General features: G+C 34.8%; 1 protein-coding gene across 3 annotated transcripts in view; it reads left to right on the plus strand.

Annotated features, from left to right (window-relative positions):
- Pcdh15 (protocadherin related 15) overlaps window positions 1-19,696 on the plus strand; it is a 620,145-nt gene that overhangs the window by 388,963 nt on the left and 211,486 nt on the right. For all 3 annotated transcript variants that reach the window (XM_070020439.1, XM_070020440.1, XM_070020438.1), the window contains 2 exons: window positions 125-233; window positions 6,993-7,105. In XM_070020439.1, the coding sequence (XP_069876540.1) occupies window positions 125-233; window positions 6,993-7,105 (222 nt within the window). The remainder of the gene's footprint in view (window positions 1-124; window positions 234-6,992; window positions 7,106-19,696) is intronic.

A 19,696-nucleotide genomic window follows, 5' to 3' on the forward strand; every position in this document is an offset into this window, starting at 1 on the left:
TTGAAAACTCTGACTAATATAGGCTCAGATGATATTTAGTTGCCCAGACTAAAATCTCCTCATGCCAATTCTCCACCAAGTATTAGAAATGAAGCTGAACTAATCTCTATCAATTTCTTTCCAGGAAGAACTGAACCCCATTATTGTCACCCCACCAATCCAAGCCACTGATCAGGACCGGAATATTCAACCACCATCAGACAGACCAGGCATCCTCTACTCCATCCTAGTTGGTTTGTATCTGCTAACATTTTACACTATCATATCACATTAAAAGTTTTCTCTAATTATAGGAAAAACTTTTAGTAACAAGTGTTTAACACCGGAAATTATTATTACACAAACACAGACATAAATAATTAGAAATAACAATATAAACATGCTTCCTCTTCACAGTTAGTTTCCATACTAATGTGTAGAAAATAAATGAAGATATTTTCATTAGAGGAAACAAAGAACAACAGGACATTTATTAGTATTTTTCTGTTTTCTACATAGGAGTTTATAAATAATTATCTATTAAGCATAATAATTAATGGTATTTTAATTGGTTGGATACTATAAATATTTTATAATATGTCTGAATTAAACAAGGGTTATTTTGGGGATATGTGGGAGAAAGTAAAGAATTATGCTTAGTAAAAAGACACTTGATAGTTTATACCTGTGACTAATTTCTCCTTGAAATTCCAAATACATCCCTAACGCATATCCTTCTAATTGTACAAAAAGAGAAAGATGAAGAGACTTTTGTTCTTCATCTTTAGTTTTGGCTAAAATATGGGTATGGCTGTTTTGCATAGTTTATAAGCTGGCAGAGAGCAGTGCATGGGACAGGGAAGAGGGTTACAGGGTCAGACCATGAATCTGAGTCTGAAGAAAGCTGGTTTTGCAAGGGTGATTGGAAATACTTCAATGGCATTCATTGTTAGCCTCTAAGCTACTTTGTCCTATGCATATGTCCTGTGTGACTACATATGTATGTGACAATAGATGCCCACTAGATTCTATACTATTATATTATAGCATATTCAGCAAGGCTTTCTGTAAAGTAAAACAAACAAAACAAAAAAAACAAAAACAAGCAAATCTTTCTGTTGCAAAACTTTAATCTCCAGAAAAGCACATATATTGTAAGCCATTTGCATAAATGAGATAATTAAATTATTTAAAAGCTTGTACATACATAAGCTTCTTTTAATTTTATAGAGGTTTTGGTATAGATAAAAGAAAATAAGCATTGTTTGCTTCATTAATTGAAGACTCAAAATTATGTCAATCACTGTGCTTAATGCAGTAGAATAAAAATACTTCAAAAATTAGCAGTAAATGTTTTATATTAAGGAAGGTAGAGTTTGTAACTAGAAAGAGTCAAAAACTTAATTTAATAACATACTTTTGGATGATACACATCTTGTCTACACCAAATGTTGTACAGGCTCCTTGGAAGGGAACACCAGTTATTCCCAAGGGTGTTGCTTGAGAAAGCGACATTTAATCAGAAGACTTGGGTTTTTTTGGTAGAAGATGTGAGTGACAGTTTTTCAATAGATGATTCAGCATGTTTGAAAGCCCCAGAACAAAATATTAAGAGTAGACTTTGGGAAGCATACTATTTAAAGGTGCTGGTACTGATTATTATTTTTGTTATTTTTAATTTAAAAATTGCATTATTTCAATAAATGATTATCTACTCTATGAAGTAGATATTCAGAGTAGTGGGACACTGAGTAAGAAACTGTTTTCCTAGCAGTGGGATATGTGATATATAATCATTGTAACATAAATACAATATATTAACTCAGTGTTTCATGTACAAGTTAGAAGAGAAACACCACAGAGTTTGGTTTGCAGGATCAAGTAGGATAATTGGTGTGTATTTCCTTGAATCAGTAAGACATTGGCAAGTCTTTCAGAAACCAGAGGAGTTGATGCCCATTTCTGAGAGTGAGGTGAAGAGTCTCTCTTTAGGCAGATAAAAATTTGAGCTTTTCTGAAACCTCAAGGAAGCTCATTGCACTGGAGATAAATGAATAAGGTGAAAGCAGAAAGAACAACAGGAGCTACAAAGGCCAGTGGGTAGTTTTTCTATTTTTGTCATTTACTCTGATTGAATTAAGGGTCCAAATTTTCATCAGAGAAAAAATGGCATGATAATGTTACGTCAAATCAAGCTACAACCAGGAGATGATTGCTACTCCCCCAAATCAGCATAACCTCCTATTCTAACTTTGATCTCTAGGTTTAGAGATGTTAAAACATCCTAGGTATTGAAAACATAGCATCTAAAATGACAGTGTTCATGTGTAAACTATGACTTTAACCCAAACTAACTGTAATTTTCGAGGTATTGTTAGAGCTTCCTTTACCTCAAGTTACTCCCTTTAAAATGGGCTGACAAAATAAATAGTTTTGTTTGGAGCATTTGATCTTATATACAATATTTAATGTAAACAATGTGTGTATCATCCAAACCTATGTTATTTAACTAATCTTTTTGAATCCTTCTAGCTACATACTCCACCCTTCCTTAATATGACATTTATTGCTTATATATTAAAGTATTTTTATCCTACTACATAGGTCCTGTAGAAAAGTTAATTCTAAACAACAAGATGATACTGTTGTTCTCAATATAAAGGAAACTAAAGCTTGTATTCTTCATTACAATAGACTGGCATGAATAGAAACAAAGAGACAAAATACAAAGCACACACTATCCACAGGATTTCCAAACCTCTGTTTTCAGGGTTTTTTTCCCCTTAAATCCTTAACTTTCCTTAAATCCATTCTAATAATCCAGGACATATATGTGTTTCTCAGAGAAAACTCTCAGCTACAATGTAGAAAACTTCTCTGCTTGCTTTTAGACACCATAGTTTCTGTTGATGAGATGTGAGGCTATGAATGTTGTCTGAAATGACAATTCAACGATGTCACCAGTCATACACCATTATTTCAATAGAATTATTGACATTGCAATTAAGCATCCTCTGCAATCAAGTGGCTCACTGTTACCTTGAGCCTTTTTTCCCCTTGCACTATGTGCCATAAGAGTTTCTGCAAACAATCAGTAAATGCACTGAGAGATCAACTTACATCAAATCTAAGGGGGAAGGATGAAATTTTTTTAAAAAAGAAAGAAAGTGATTTAACCTCAAAATTCTCTAAGACATCATTAGCTATACTCGCCTTCATAAAATTCGTACTTCAAAACAGAACAAAGAATAAATGTATGAATACATAATGGCACAACATATTATAGATTACAGGTTAATTTAGATGTACACATCCAGGAAGTCAACAAAGTCCAATGAGCATCAGCCCAAAGATATAAACCCCAGACATAGACTCATCAAGCCTTCATATAATAAAAAAAAATGTTGAAAGCAAGAAAAGTTGCACATTTTCATGGGCAATTGAACCTCAATGAAATTAGCACTTAGTTTTTCAGAAACACGGTGGATGTTGGCAAGCAGTTGCATGACGTGTTCAATGTGCTGAAAGAAAAGAAAGTCAGTGAGCAGAGCAGATCATTCCTTTCAAACGAAACACAAAAGCAATTCAACTGAGGAAGAAATTCAATGCAAAAGTTATCCTTTGTAATTATATGTATCTCTCTTGTCATACTATTTTAAGATTATCCTGGATATAACATTTTCATTGGTAAATATCTATTGTAAATATCTATTGTTATAGACTAACATAAACCTACATGGAGGGAATGGGTAATAACTGGAGCATAAATGGAGGAAGAAAGAGTTAGTAAATACAGTCATTATCTTCATAGTATGGTATGTAAAGATTAAACTCCATAAAATGAGAGTAAGGATAGGATGGGAGAAGATGAGAGGTTTTAAACAATGGAAGATGTGACATTGATCAAGATGTTTTGTCCTCATAAAATGACTTCTAGAATTGAAATCCCTTTGTACAACTACGGATTAAAATTAAATATTTATAAAAATGATAGCTGCATATCATAGATCAGTTAGAGAATATTTAATTTGATTGTGTCATCCATTAATCATTCTTTAGTATCATCAAATATCTACGCACATTTTATCATCATTTTCTCATAAGTGTTATTATTTTATAGGAATTTTTTTGGAATTTTGAAAGTGCAGGAAAGAGACTTAGGAATTACACAATATTCATTTCATTGTGATTAATATTCCTCTGAAGTCAGTTTCAGTCTATGCCAGTTCCCTTTCTATTTACATATTCCCTATGATATAATATTGGCCATGAAATTATTTATTATATGAAATTTGGTTAAACATTTAATTAATTTATAATACATGGCATTTTTACCTGTACAAAATATAAAACAAGAATGTAATTTATAAGTCTCACTTCAATGCTCACTATAAACTGCATTGTGCTCTCCTTGGAATGAGTTTAAATGTTGCTTTTGTCCTTTGTATTTTCTGTAAGCAAATAAGAGAATTTGTTTATCCCTCTCAATATTATTTCATAAATAGTATATGCGTCTTTTGCAATGACATCACTGAGCACCAGAGACTACATAACTTAAACAATAACAGATTTGTCTTCTCAAAATTTTATAGACAAGACACAAAACGAGGAGGCAACAATGCTTGATAAAAAATGTACTGGTTACATTGCCCATGTAATTGTAACTCCTCTGTATGGTATTCTCACAATAAAAACAAAACAAAAAAATTATAGACAAGAAACCCAAGATCCAGGGCAGACATCTCTACTTCCTGAGTAGCTAGAATTCCAGTTGTGACCCACTGGTACATGGCTTTAGCATCGTTTTGACCAGCCCTTCTGTGTTTCTGTCTTTGTATATGGCTGAGAATCATTTGACTTTTTCTGTCATTGAACCCTTTGTTCATCCATAGTTAAGCATTTTTTGTCAATCATGGGGCTTGAACTCAGAGCCTGGGATCTGTCTCAAGAGCTCTTTTGCTCAAGGCTAGTTTTCTGCCAATTTGAGCCATATTGCCACTTCCGTTTTTCTGCTAATTCGTTGTAGGTAAGACTCCCACAGACTTTTTCTGGCTTTGAACAGCAATCCTCCGATCTAAGCCTTCTGAGTAGCTAGGATTATAGGAGTGAGCCACTAGGGCCTGACACACAAACTATTTTGAATTCATCTTGGGTCTTTCTCCTTATGTAATTCATGAAAGATATCAGAGATATGGACCTCTTGTCCTTGTTATAATTTGGAAATATTGCCCCAGTTACTCACATGATTTTATTTCATTTATATATCTTGTCATTCAATTTTGTACCATAATAAAATTTTTTATTCATTATTTTTATTTTATTTTTCCTTATCTTTTTTTAAATATTATTTTATTTTATTTGAGAACATACTGTACAGAGGGGCTACAATTACATGGGCAGGATAATGCATACATTTCTTACCAAGCATTGCAGCCTCCTCCTTTGTTTACCCTTCACCTCCCTTCCCAGCCTCCCCCCTCCCCCCACCCAATTTTACCCCCCTCCCCCCCACCGACATTGTAAAGCTGGTTTTGACATGACATTTTGTACTTCTCATTGTTGCAACAGGTCCACCTGAATCCTTGAACGACTTGTTTGCCCCCATCTCCTCCACATGTTATACTGACATCAAATATAGTGAAAGCGGGGTTACACTGTGGGGGAGGGACATACAAAGCAACAAAGAAATAATCTTATAAATGCGTTAGAAACATATGCATGAAAGAAACGAAAACATTAAAATACATATTTAAGGGTTCATTTTCCTAACATCACATTATCTGACCTTTTCTGCTTGACTCATACCTATACTAGGTATTGCAAATAAGGGAAACCATGGGACCTATGCTTCTTTGGGCCTGGCTTACTTCACTTAATATAATTTTTTCCAAGCCTTTCCATTTCCTAACAAATGGGGAAATGTCATTCTTTCTGATGGAGGCATAGAATTCCATTGTGTATATATACCACATTTTCTTGATCCATTCATCTACTGAGGGGCATCTGGGTTGGTTCCATATCTTAGCTATGGTAAATAATGCTGCAATAAACATAGTTGTGCTGGTAGCTTTAGTGTGGTCTTGTTTGTAAACATTTGGGTAAATGCCCAAAAGTGGGATTGCTGGATCATAGGGGAGATCTATGTGAAGTCTTTTGAGGAACCTCCATACTGCTTTCCAAAGTGGTTGAACAAGTTTACATTCCCACCAACAATGAAGTAAGGTTCCTTTCTGTCCACATCCCCTCCAGCATCTGTTGTTGTTAGAGTTCTTGATTAATTAGCATATATTAGTAGTATGAGAGGGTTTCATTGTGAAATATCCATCCAATCACACAGTACACTTTGAACAAATTCACTTCTACAAATTATTGATTCTCTCTTTTAAAACATAATACAGAAAAAAATAGAATTGAAGAGTATTTCTCTAGGAAGAAATCTATTTACTGTTACTACAATGCTACATTTATGAAATGCTACCCTGATACTAAGAATATTATCAAGACTATATTTGAATTTACTCTGGTTGGCATAATTAGCTAAACACTTATCTTCAAATAATCCTTCCAGATGGAGCAGAGTATGTTCATAGTAGTTTCCAGGCATCTAGATATGCGGTTTAAATTGCTAGTCATTATTTATTACTAGATATGTTGAAAAACACAAGCTATAATTAAGATTTATGCACCATTAAAATACAATTTTATAATCCAAATTCACTTTCACTTCACTTAATGTCTTTTCATATGAGAAAGTTCCAAATTAATTAAAGAGCTCTTTTAATAAAAAAAAAACTCTGAAAATCATACAGACAAATATTTTCTATTTTCTTACTTAGAATTTAATTAATTATATACCACATTTTGTCTGCTTTCCCTAGACTGTATAATTTTGAAACTTAATTTACTAATGAAAATGTAATTTTCTTTTTCAGTTAATGAAGGGAAATGGATGAGGCAGATACCCATATTACTTTTTATTCTCAATTAAGAGCTGAAATCTCAATGTCTTTCAGGCACTCCTGAGGATTTCCCACGATTTTTCCACATGCACCCCAGGACTGCAGAACTCAATCTCTTGGAGCCCATAAACAGAGACTTCCATCAGAAATTTGATTTGGTTATTAAGGTAAATTAAACTAATATTGTATTTCCTTATATTTATGAAATGTTAAAGAAACATATGTGGCTACATTTATGTTTTAAGAATTAACATCAATGTGAAAATAAATTAATCATTTTTCAGGAAGACCAAGTTCAGTGAGGTGCCAGTGGTTCATGTATATAATCTTAACTACTGGTGGAGTTAATATCTGGAATATCATAATTCAAGGCCAGCCTGGGCAGAAAAGTCTGTGAGACTCTCTCTAAAACAATCAGCAAAATACTGGGTTTTTTGAAGTATGACTTAAGGCATAGAACAAAAGCTAAATCAGCCAGCTAATTTTGGTTAACAACAACAACAATAATAACAATAATAACTGATGATCAATATATAAATTAATTAACAAGTTCTGTTAAATATACTTTATTGTTAAGTATCAAGGTGACTTTAGTAGTACTAGTAAAAACAGTAATATCTCACATGATTAAATATGAAGCAAATATAGATAATATAATACAAATGTTCTGGTCAAATATATGAAGTATATAGATAAAATAATACATTCTATCTTCTAAAATTTATATTTTCACTAAATGGCATTGATTGTTTCAACAAAAAGTAAACAAGGATGATCTTTATGAAGTAGTACTTTATTTATATTATTTAATAATGGGTTATTTTCTTTTTTTATTAAGTTTTTTATTGTGAAAATACTGTACAAAGGGGTTACAGTTACATGAGCAAGGTCATGAATACATTTCTTATCCAGCATTGTTCCCTCCTCCTTTGATTTTCCCCTACCATCCCTTCCCTCCCACCTCCTCATCTACCCCCCTCCACCCCCACCGCCCAGCCCTGCCTAAATTATAAAGTTCATTTTTCAACATAGTGTCTTGTACATCTCATTCTCCTTGTTGCAATGGGTCAATCTGTATCCCTATTTATTTATTTTTTATTTTTTTGGGGGGGGTCCAGTTGTGGGGCCTGAACTCTGGGCCTGGGTGCTGTCCCTCAGCTCTTGAGCCACAGCACCACTTCTGGCTTTTTTCCTTTTGCTTATGTGATGCTGAGGAATCAAACCCAGGGCCTCAGGCTTGCAAGGCAAGCGCTTCTACCACTGAGCCAACTTCCAGCCCTCCCTATTTAAACAATTTGTTTTTTCCCTTCTCCTCCCCAAATTATACCAACATCAAATACAGTGAAAATAGGGGTTATACCTGGGGGAGGGACATACAAAGCAAAAAAAAATGGTACCTTATAAATACCTTAGAAACAATAGCAAAGAAGAAAAAAAAATTGTGTGCCTATCTTGGAGTTCATTTCACTTAACATCATCTTATCTGACCTTTTCTGCTTGTCCCAGACATATACTAGTTATTTCAAATAAGGGAAAACATGGAACCTATGTTTCTTTGGGCCTGGCATACATCACTTAAGATAATTTTTTATAAGTCTTTTTTTTTTTTTTTTTTTGTCGGTCATGGGGCTTGAACTCTGGGCAGTGCTCTACCACTTCAGCTATAGCGCCACTTCTTGTTTTCTGGTGGTTTATTGGAGATAGGAGTCTCATGGTCTTTCCTGCCCGTGCTGGCTTTGAACCATGATCCTTGGATCTCAGCCTCCTGAGTAGCTAGGATTATACAGGCTTGAGCCAGGAGTGCCCGAGTCTCTACATTTCCTAACAAATGGAGCAATGTCATTCTTTTTGAAGTAGGCTTAGAATTCCATTATGTATATACACCACATTTTCTTGATTCATTCATTTACTGAGGGGCATCTGGGTTGGTTTCATATCTTAGCTATGGTAAATAATGCTGCAGTAACATAGTTGTGCTGGTAGCTTTAGTATGGTCTTGTTTTTGATCATTCAGGTAAATGCCCAAAAGTGGAGTTGCTGGGTCATAGGGGAGCTCTATATGGAGTCTTTTGAGGAACCTCCATACTACTTTCCAAAGTGGTTGAACAAGTTTACACTCCCACCAACTAGGCAGTAAGGTTGCCTTCTGTCCACATCCCCTCCAGCATCTGTTGATATTAGAGTTCTTGATTATAGCCATTCTAACTGGGGTGAGGTGGTATCTCAATGTTGTTTTGATTTGCATTTCTTTTATGGCTAGGGAGGTTGAGCATTTCTTCATGTGTCTATTTGCCATCCTTCATTCCTCTTCAGAGAAGTTTCTCTTTAAGTCTTTAGCTCACTTATTTATTGGGCAGTTGTTTCTTTGAGGATTTGTTGTTAGGGGATTTAATTTTTATTTTCTTAATGCTACTGCTTTCTCAAAGGCAAACATGAAAACTATCACTATTCCAGAGATTTTTAAATAGATATTTCATTACTTTCTTTATAACTCATGCTTTCACTGTATTTGATGTTGGTATAAATTGTGGAGGGGAAGGGAAAAAACAAATCATTTAAATAGGGATACGGGTGGACCCATTGCAACAATGAGATGTACAAGTGGTTATGTCGAAAAACAAACTTTACAGCTTTGGGGGGGAGGGGTACATGGGACAGGATGGGAAGGGGAAACAAAGGAAGAGGCAACAATGCTTGATAAGAAATGTACTCATTACCTCATCCATGTAATTGTAATCTCTCTGTATGGTATTTTCACAATTAAAAAAAAAGATGATCATAGGCCCGGAAAAAATTTCAGATCTGGAAATTTTTAACTGGCATTTCATTCAGAGGGAGCAAGGGATTTTTTCTTTATCTTTTTCTATCTCTTTTTAATTTGACCCTGGTATACTAAAATAAATCCTTGCTAAAACAAAAACTTTAAATCCATGCTAAAATATTTGGAACTTCAATTAAGATTTAATAAAACTAATATGTTATAATTAAATAATATATCCATGCCATGGAAGCCAAATAATGTCCAGTTAATCCAGTGGACTTCTTTGAGGTGAGAATTGAGTTTGGTTTTGAAGAAGACTGGGCACCTATTAATGGGATTGAAAGAAAGTCATCATAAGAATAGACAAGACAACAGCAAAATCATGGAATGAGTCAAGCAGATATTTCACAAGTTTTCTCCTCCTTGCTCACTAAATAATTAGCCACAGAAATGAACACTTATGGTATTTTCTTCTCTGTTTTACATTTAGAATAATTAAAGGAAGTGAATTAAGAAATCTTCCTGAGCATATATGTTGTTTTCCGTATATTTCCCATGATACCTTTACTCCAACTTATATAACATATGCTCATTTGTACAAAATTTGGAAGACAGAGCTAAAAGATCCTTGATGATTAAGAGGAGGTAAAAATGATATTTGATATAGCATTATTTAAACAATGCTTTTCATAAGCATATGTAGTTGCTTAAAAATAGTTTAATTATCAGGCTAAGTTAGCTATATATAAATACATTTAATTTAGCTTGAAATACTACTGTTTAGTACAATTGCCAGAAATATAGATCCCATGGTTTCCCTTATTTGCTATAACTAGTATATGTCTGAGACAAAGAGAAACGGTCAGATATTAGGTGAAAAGAACCCCAGAAAGTACTCAAATGTTTTTTTCTTTCTTGCTATTGTTTCTAACATATTTATAAGATGATTTCTTTGTTGCTTTGTATGTCCCTCCCCCATGGTATAACCCCTGTTTTCACTGTATTTGATGTTGGTAATATTTTGGGAGGGGAAGGGAAAAAAACCAATTGTTTAAATAGGGATACAGGTGGACCCATTGCAACAATGAGATGTACAAGTCGTTATGTCAAAAACGAACTTTACAACTTTGGTGGGAGAGGGAGGAGATGAGAAGGGATGGGAAGGGGAAACAAAGGAGGAGGCAACAATGCTTGATAAGAAATGTACTCGTTACCTAGCTCATGTAATTGTAACCCCTATGTACAGTATTTTCACAACAAAATAAAAGAATTATTTTAAGTAGATTTTGTCCATGAAGTATATATATATATATATATATATATATATATATATATATATATATATATATATATACACACACACACTCCATGAAGTATATACATATATATATGTATATATATATATATATTATATATATATATATAGTGTGTGTGTGTGTGTGTGTGTGTGAGAGAGAGAGAGAGAGAGAGAGAGAGAGAGTCTAAAACAGATAAGGCATAGATAAGACACTAAATGTTAACCAAGAAACACAAGAAAAATCCACCAAAGGAACATTGGAATTAATCACAGGGTTGAGGGAGATTTTTGATGATTACTCCAAGCTAAGAAGTGTTATACTGAAAGAGTATGCCCAATTAAATAAAGTAGGGGATATGTTTTATCATAAGAAAAAATAAAATAAAAGCATGAGGACATTACACACCCAAATTCAGTTAACAGGAAAGGAAGTTTGGTATGATATGGGCAATAGAGATGCTTTGGATTTCATTTAGCTAGGTTTGGGGAGCCATTCATAAAAGAGCCCCTGTTTTTGTATTTATATAAAATGGCCATGCTTGAGATTAATCAACATACATTGGCAATGTTCTTTTAATTTTTATGGGATTATATATAACTCAAAAATGAATAGTATCTACTGTCATCTAACTAGAGCCTTATACTGCTTCTCTGTAAGGGAGTGAAAACATTTGTCAAATCTCTGCTTCCAAACTGCCTCATTTGAAGCCAACAAAATCTATCATTTGCCTTTACTATCAATGCCAGCTCTTGTGGTACACCTGTGTAAAGTATAGTTCAGTTCATCAATTACATAGAGAAAAAAAGTCAATTAGAAATAGAAACAGATAATTTCTTAAAATGATTTAATAACATTTTACATTATTAATAGGAGTTTTTGCAGGCATTATTAGATTCAAATTGTGTATTTTGTGTGCAGTCACAGGGATAATAAGCAAAATATCAATCTGTAAGAATTATAATTGGTCACCTGCTTGAATAATAACTGTGTATTGTGGCATTGTTCAGGAACCCACTGAACCACTACAATGTAACAATCCTCCTCTGCAGTAAGTCTTTCAGTTCCTTCCCTTTTTCTTATTTTAATGATGTTTCATTTTTCACTCACCACAAAAGTTTTATTGGGCTTGATCCAAGTTTCAATTCTGAAAGCTGAGGGGGAAAAAAGTAAAACACAATCAAGTATCTATTCTTAGACTTTGAAAAATAATTCTGCTTTAAAAAGCAGCATGCACACTTAACAGCTGGTTAGTGTCACGAATTAAAGATTAATCATCTTCACTTTTTTCTTAGTATTTCTGCCAGTGATTTAATGTACTGACAAGTAAAAATGTAAAGGTGAATCTAGGAAGACAAAGTTGGATAGTTTGCACAGTGTAGCATATTAAAGGATTAAAAGACATAATTGGAAGACCAAAGGATGTTCCATTTCACCTCACAAACCTAAACTTCCATGAATAATTATCATTTGAGAATATTTTAAAATATGACAGAATTTATGAATGGGAATCATATATGGAAGTTGACACAGGACATTCATGTTTATGTCTGACTTTTTCTTCCTTCCTTCCTCCCTTCCTTCCTTCCTTCCTTCCTTCCCCCCTTCCTTCCTTCCTTCCTTCCTTCCCTCCTTCCTCCCTTCCTCCCTTCCTCCCTTCCTCCCTTCCTCCCTCCTTCCTTCTTTTTTTGTGTACTGGCCCTGGGCTTTAAACTCAGGGCCTTCTTCTCTTGCTTAGTTTTTCACTCAAGGCTGATGCTTTACCACTGAAGCCACGCATCTATTTCTGGCTTTTTAAATTCTCAGATCTCAGCCTCTTGAGTAGCTTTCATTCCAGGCAGGAGCCATCTAGGTCCAGGTTATTTGTTATCTTTCAGCAATCTTTCCCTTACCCTGTCACTCTTAAAACTTTCAGTTTGGATAATAAGACAACTGATAATCACATGTAACCTTAACTATACACCAAAAATGCTGGCAAAGTAGAAATATAGGAGAACATTTGAGGTGCTAGATGGTATTGTGTTTCATTCATGTGTTACATCTTTAACAAAGCACAGACGATCTACTATCATTGCCACATTTTTAGTATTTTAGAGAGCTATCAGTTTACACATAGGTAGTCCAGGCATCAAATACAAATCTACTTGTCTTCAATTTTTAGGTAAATAAACCAGAAAAGTTTTAATAATTCCCTATCTCTCAGTTCCTTAAAGAATAATTACATTTTTACTTAAATCTATTTAACTAAAACTTTGATTAAACTTTAGCTGACCAGAGGTCAAACCAAAATTGCAAATATTATAACATGGTCCCTTTATTGTCATTCTGTTACTCAGAGACTCATTGGATGTCTAGCAGGCTGATCTTTAACTTGTTTTATTTCTAATTCATGGACCTACTATATCACATCCTAAGATTTTACAATTCATTGTGTACATTCGGTGTCCAGCCTTAATTAACTACTTAGTTCATCTTGTTATTTCTAGTCTTTTTTCCTTTGCAGATGCAGCCCCTCTTTCTGAACCAATTATACCTCCTTCTCCAGGTCAAAGGTTTAGTTAACAATGGTTTTTCAGCTTTTAAATAAAAGAGACTTGTTCTAGAAAAATCTTGCCCTTGGGTGGGATCCTCTCCTTGCAGCCCATTTCTCTATGGCCCACGGTGGCCCAGAGCATTTTACAACGAATTTGTGTGCTTACTTTCTCTTGATCTTTTCAGGTAGGGGAGTGCGTTATTGGTTTTATGCTGTATCCTATGCTTAAATCTATCTCTACAGAACCCATAGAGGGTGTTCAGTAAATATCTGGAGTAATAATTTTCTTCTTGCCGAGTAAGTATTCTAAAACAGTTAAGGAATATTTGCATCTTCCCTACATAAAACAAATACAGTAAAAATATATGAACTTGGTCTCTAGCATCTTTGACTCGATTTAAAAAATTCTGTGGTGAAATTCTCAATTGTGTTCCACACTTATATAAAAAGACTGATTTATGTTTCAGCATTGTGTCAGCCACGTAGGACTACATCCAAAAGGGATATGTAAGCCCGGCAGGCTTACACCTAAAATCCTAAGTACTCAGGAGGCTGAGATCTGAGGATCATTATTCAAAGCCAACCCTTGCAGAAGAGTTTGTGAGACTCTCACCTCCAATTACCCACCAAAAGCCAGAAGTAGAGCTATAGAAGTGGTAGAGTGCTATTTTTGTTGTTTTTGTTGTTTTTGTCAGTCATGGGGCTTGAACTCTGGGCCTAGGTGTTGTCCCTAAGCTCTTCAGCTCAAGGCGGGTGATCTATCACTTGACACACTTCCCATTTTCTGTTGGTTTACTGGAGATAAATGTCTCCTGGACTTTCCTGACCTGGCTGGCTTTGAACCATGATCCTTGGATCTCAGCATCCTGAGTAGCTAGGATTACAAGCATGAGCCCGTGGCACCTGGTGCTAGAGTGCTAGTTTTAAACAAAAGAAACTAGGAATAGCACCTAGCCTCCGCTACCCTCTGCACACACACACAATCTATATTACTTGTAAAACCAGTATATATGTATTTGTCAGTTGTGGGGCCTGAACTCTGGGCCTGGGCGCTGTCTCTCAGCTCTTCAGCTCAAGGCTAGCGCTCTACCACTTGAGCCATAGCACCATTTCTGGCTTCTTTCTGCTTATGTGGTGCTGAGGAATAGAACCCAGAGCCTCATGCATGCAAGGCAAGCACTCTACCACTGAGCCACCTTCCCACCCACCCCCAAATATTTTTAAACGTAGGAAATAAATCAGAGAATTGAATTTAGTAAGTTTAAATATTGATGTTGATTTGAGAGTTACATCCCTAGAGTCAATAAAATGTGTAGCCTATGCTGGTGTGATGATGCCAATTACTCACTTACTTTCCAGAGTTTCCACAGAGGCCTCAATTCAGTCAATCAAATCAATCAAGTTCATGGCTAGTGCTAGTTTTTTAAAATGTATTTATTAGATTCTTTATGAGTGCTTATTAGACACTTTACATTTGTCTTCGTGTTAAAGAGACTGAAATATATACATATTCTCTCTCAAGGCAGGCATAGATAAATTTACCATGGTTTTCTGGCACATTTCCATTTGATATCTATAACTGTATTCCCAATTATTGGCTAGATAATTGATCATACTTTATTCATAGTTGTCAAATAAAAAATTCATGAAGCTTTGCAGTTTCTTTTTAAAAATGTCACACCTCCTACAACTTGATTATTCTTCCAGTCGGTATAACAATTGGCTAGCAACCCAAGCTAAGCTGTCTTATTTTCTCACAAGTCTCTCTGTTCCTATTTGTCTCCATCTGCATAGTGTCCAGATTCTTCAAGAATTTGTTTTGTGTATTTCTTCAACTCCCTACATTCTCTACGGTTGCCTAGCTTGCATCTCATACAGTTGTGTCTCAAACCTCAGCTTCTTTTCCTTACCTCTCATTCATCTGCTCACACTGCTCATCGGGAATCTTTATAACAACAACAGAAATATATCAAACAGCTGCATGTGGCTTTCCAGCGGAGGGTATGCCATGTGGAAAGATCACAGGTGCCAAAAATCAAACAGAGTAGACTGTCACACATCATCACTCATCCCTTCTCAAAATAAAGAAGAGATCGCACATGAAAATGAAAGAACCATTTAAATTCATTAAATCTGGTAAGAGGATTGTGAGATATATTTTCCCTCTGTTCTGTATGTATTGTGAATTTTGTAACAAAGAACTACAGAAGTAGGAAGAGTGAAAACTTCCTTTTTGAAGAGATTAAACAAGAACCATCAGTGACCCAGTGTAAGGACAAATCGAAACCAAAATTTCAGCATTTTTCCCAGCCAACAGAGACAAGGCACATGCATAGCAAACAAACTTTACAAATCTATGACTTCTTGCAATTGTCTAGTTATGTACTTCTAGTCATATTCTTCTTGAATGAATGAAATATACAAGCACTGCTTTCTCTTCAATTTGAGTTAGTTCAACAATGTTGCATATAGTAATTTACTTATGAACAACAGAAATTAATTTCCATATATTCTGATATTCTGAAAAAAGGCAACTACATATTTGAATTCTGGTGAAGTCTCTTCTGAGTTGTAAACTGCCAATTTCTCCTTCTATAATGGGTAGAGAAAGTGAAAGAGCCATCTGAGGTAACTGTTTATAAGGACCCTAATCTCATTCATAAACATGCGGCTCTCACAACCTATTCACTTCACACATCATCTTCCTATAATGCCATCACACTAAGATCACTAAGGAAACTGGAAGTCATCTGTTTATTATTGTTTGTTTTTTTTTCCTTTGTTTAATTAATTAATTAATTTTTATTGTGAAAATACGGATCTGTTTATTATTGAGAAAATCATCCCATCCAAAATTTTAGGCAGGAGAAAAAAAAATACCTGCATGGATTTCTGAATCAATCATAGCTTTTCTGGAACCCACGGATCTATTTGAATCAGCAGGAATGTCCATCTCATTTTTTTTTTCTGATGGCACCGTGGTTTGCACAGTTGCTACATTGCTGAGGTACCTCTGAACCATGCCTCCAATCCTGTTTACCACTGCTTATTTTTAGAATCAGTTATTGGTTCTCATATGGACATGTGCGTGAGCCTTGGTATGTGTATAGTAGACATCTCATCACTGCAAGCATCATAGATGTAGACTACCAGGCCCAGCATCTCCATAGAGATGAACTTTCATGGGCTTATCTACCCAGGCAGTTCTGAAACCTCAATCTTCCATCCTTAGCATCCCACATACCTTGTCACGTGATCTCAACTATAGATCTTAAGCTGGGTTAAAATGGGGGTTTCACAGTTTTGTTGTCTAGGCCCACGTAGTAGCTAAGCTTACAGACATGAGACACTGGAGTCTGGCTTGTTCAAACAATTCTTCTGTTTTTTTTTTTTTTTTTTTTTTTTTTAAGTAAGTCACTACATAAAGCATTATTTTGTTTCTTTGTATATTTTATTTTCTTCTAGCATATTCTAAAACTTCTAATAGGCTCAATGAATAAGCTCTTATGTCAATTAAATAAATTAATATACAAGGAAAGAATGGATAGTGTCCTTTTTTTCATACCACTATTCACCCAGTGGCATTACTTAGATCAGAAATACAATGCAGCTTATGAGTAAAGAGGCTGTGCAATTGAAGATGCTGACATGCAGAAATGACATTTTACTTGGCCACCCTCCTTTCTCCTAAGGCTGCCTGCAACTGCTTGAAATATAATGCCAATTTATCCAGTGTCATCACAGTACCTTGATTTGGGCCAAGCCATATGTCTTGAAGGTCAATGAAAGAACACATTAGCAAGTTAATATCTTGTAAAATGCCCAAATTAAACCCACCTTTGAGGCAGTTTTTGACAAAACTCCGTTTTCCACTATACACACACACACACACACACACACACACACACACACACACACGCACACACACACACGCACACACAGACACACACACACACACACACACACACACACACACACACACACTTTCTTAGTGCATCAAATGATTATTCCCAGGTGTTCTTTTGTCACAAGCTTCTTGGTTGATGCATGAAAAATATGTAGGCAATCAGCTCTATTTTGCTTCTTCACAAGAACAACTACACATACTAAATTTACCCTCATTACCTTGTATGCTCTGAAATATACTGCCATTATGAAATCAATACTTTTTCGTGACTTTTTATGTTGCTGATGCCTTTAAAATCACATAATGCAAGATGGGTCATTTCTATTTTACCATACACAGAGAGCAATTTTGTTTGAATGGGTAAAGAAAAAACTGTAGGGATCTATCAGAAACAAGAATTGGACAGAGTGGGTTTGCTGTATACCATGAGTTGGAAGAAATAACATGAGCTTAGCCATTGTTTCATCATCATCAATATAATTTTATGCACTACTAACCTAATTTTAGGGAGAAACAAAAAAGATTTTGGAGTTACAAAGAAATAGATTTTGATTCTTGTCAGCATTAATGCAGAATTATGATGGCTCTCCTGTTCACAATCACCAGCCAAATATTTTGACATAACTCTGATTACTCAGCTTCCTGAGTGATGGAGCTTTTCTTCTTCAAATTATGGAAAAGTGCTAGTCATTCTCATATTAGTTTGTATCTCAAATTCTAAACAAAAAGAAACATTTTTAATCATTGGAAGGTCCTGTGAGTTTTGAGGATGCTTCCTTTCATTGTAATCATTTACAGAATGGGTATATTTTTACTTGAAGTAGAGATAAAATATATTTTAGTCTACTACAATATTTCCTTTTTGGAAAATATATCAATTTTTATTTTGTTGTTGTATTTAAGGCCTTCTGAGAGATTGCTACTTATATCTAGCAAAGACATCTTTTCCTTTTTACTAAACAAAATACATTTGCATCCTCTTAGGAAAACGATACTCATTGCATTTATAACCTTAAAAGCAAATAATTTTCTTATATGCAACACAATTCTTTATAATTTGTTGGTTACATTTTGAGGGGTTTTTTTTAGTTTTAACATTCTTTAAACATTTAGTAACTTACTGTCAAACTTTTTAAGTGACTTTTAATGTTTGAGTACCAAAGTTTAAATGAAGCTCTCTAGGTATAAAGAGAATTGCAATTTTATGAGAAGTCTGGAACTAATGAAATTGAATTATTTAAGCTATTAATTAGTTGGCTTTCTTAATATGATCTTTGACCAAAGGAGCATAGATTTGCCACAAGCGATTTCTCCTTAAAACATTCCAAAAGAAAAATATACATCCATAGAAAAAATACAGAAATGTACCCTTTTGGAGTTTGAGCCCCAAAGCCATTGTAGAACTTTAGTGAGTTGAGCAGGTTCCTACAGAGAATTTTATTACACAAATGAGGTTCTTCCCTCCCCCCCCCCCAGCTTTGAAGTTCAGTGTAAGATTGAAAATTTGTTCAAAGTATAAAAGAGTAATAGCCACTTCCTTAAGTGTCATGAGCAGTTATCTTAAACTGTTCACCCTAGGACTTTATCTATACCATAATGGCAAAGCAAAAATGCTTAGCCTACCTTTTTTTCCCAAAAGTACTTGCTTGGACATACGTTATGAAGTACTTGCTCTACCTTTGGAATAAGATTTTCATGTGATTTATCAGGACATTAAAATTCAAGTAAATCATATGCTGAAATCATCTTGAAAGACAGGAAGAAATAATAAAATTAAAATAATAATAGCAGGGTGCTGGTGGCTTATACCTGTAATTCTAGCTACTCAGGAAGAGTAGCTAGGTTCAAAGCCAGCTGGGGCAGGAAAGCCCATGAGACTCTTATCTCCAATTAAACACCAGAAAACCAGAAGTAGTGTTGTGGCTTATGTGGTAGAATGCTAGCCTTGAGCTGAAGAGCTCAGGGACAGGGCCCAGGCCAGGGTTCAAGCCCCACAACCGACAAAAGAAAAAGATAAAATAAAAATATGAGATACCCCAAACTCTCCCCTGCAAATATACCCTATATACAAGAACCAGAATTTGGGAAATAAATTCTTCAAAAGCTATTTGTTGAAAAGTACAAAAGGCTGCAACTACTATAGAGGAGAGAGAGGTATTCCTTTTATTAATGTGAACACTTGTCATATGCATCAGAAATACTGAATTTTAACAATTTTTCAGTTCACTTCCTACAGCAAGCTTCATTATATTGTGCATTCAG

The sequence above is a fragment of the Dipodomys merriami genome, unplaced genomic scaffold, assembly GCF_024711535.1.
Source record: "Dipodomys merriami isolate MVZ:Mamm:240054 unplaced genomic scaffold, mDipMer1.0.p SCAF_14, whole genome shotgun sequence".
Taxonomy (NCBI): domain Eukaryota; kingdom Metazoa; phylum Chordata; class Mammalia; order Rodentia; family Heteromyidae; genus Dipodomys; species Dipodomys merriami.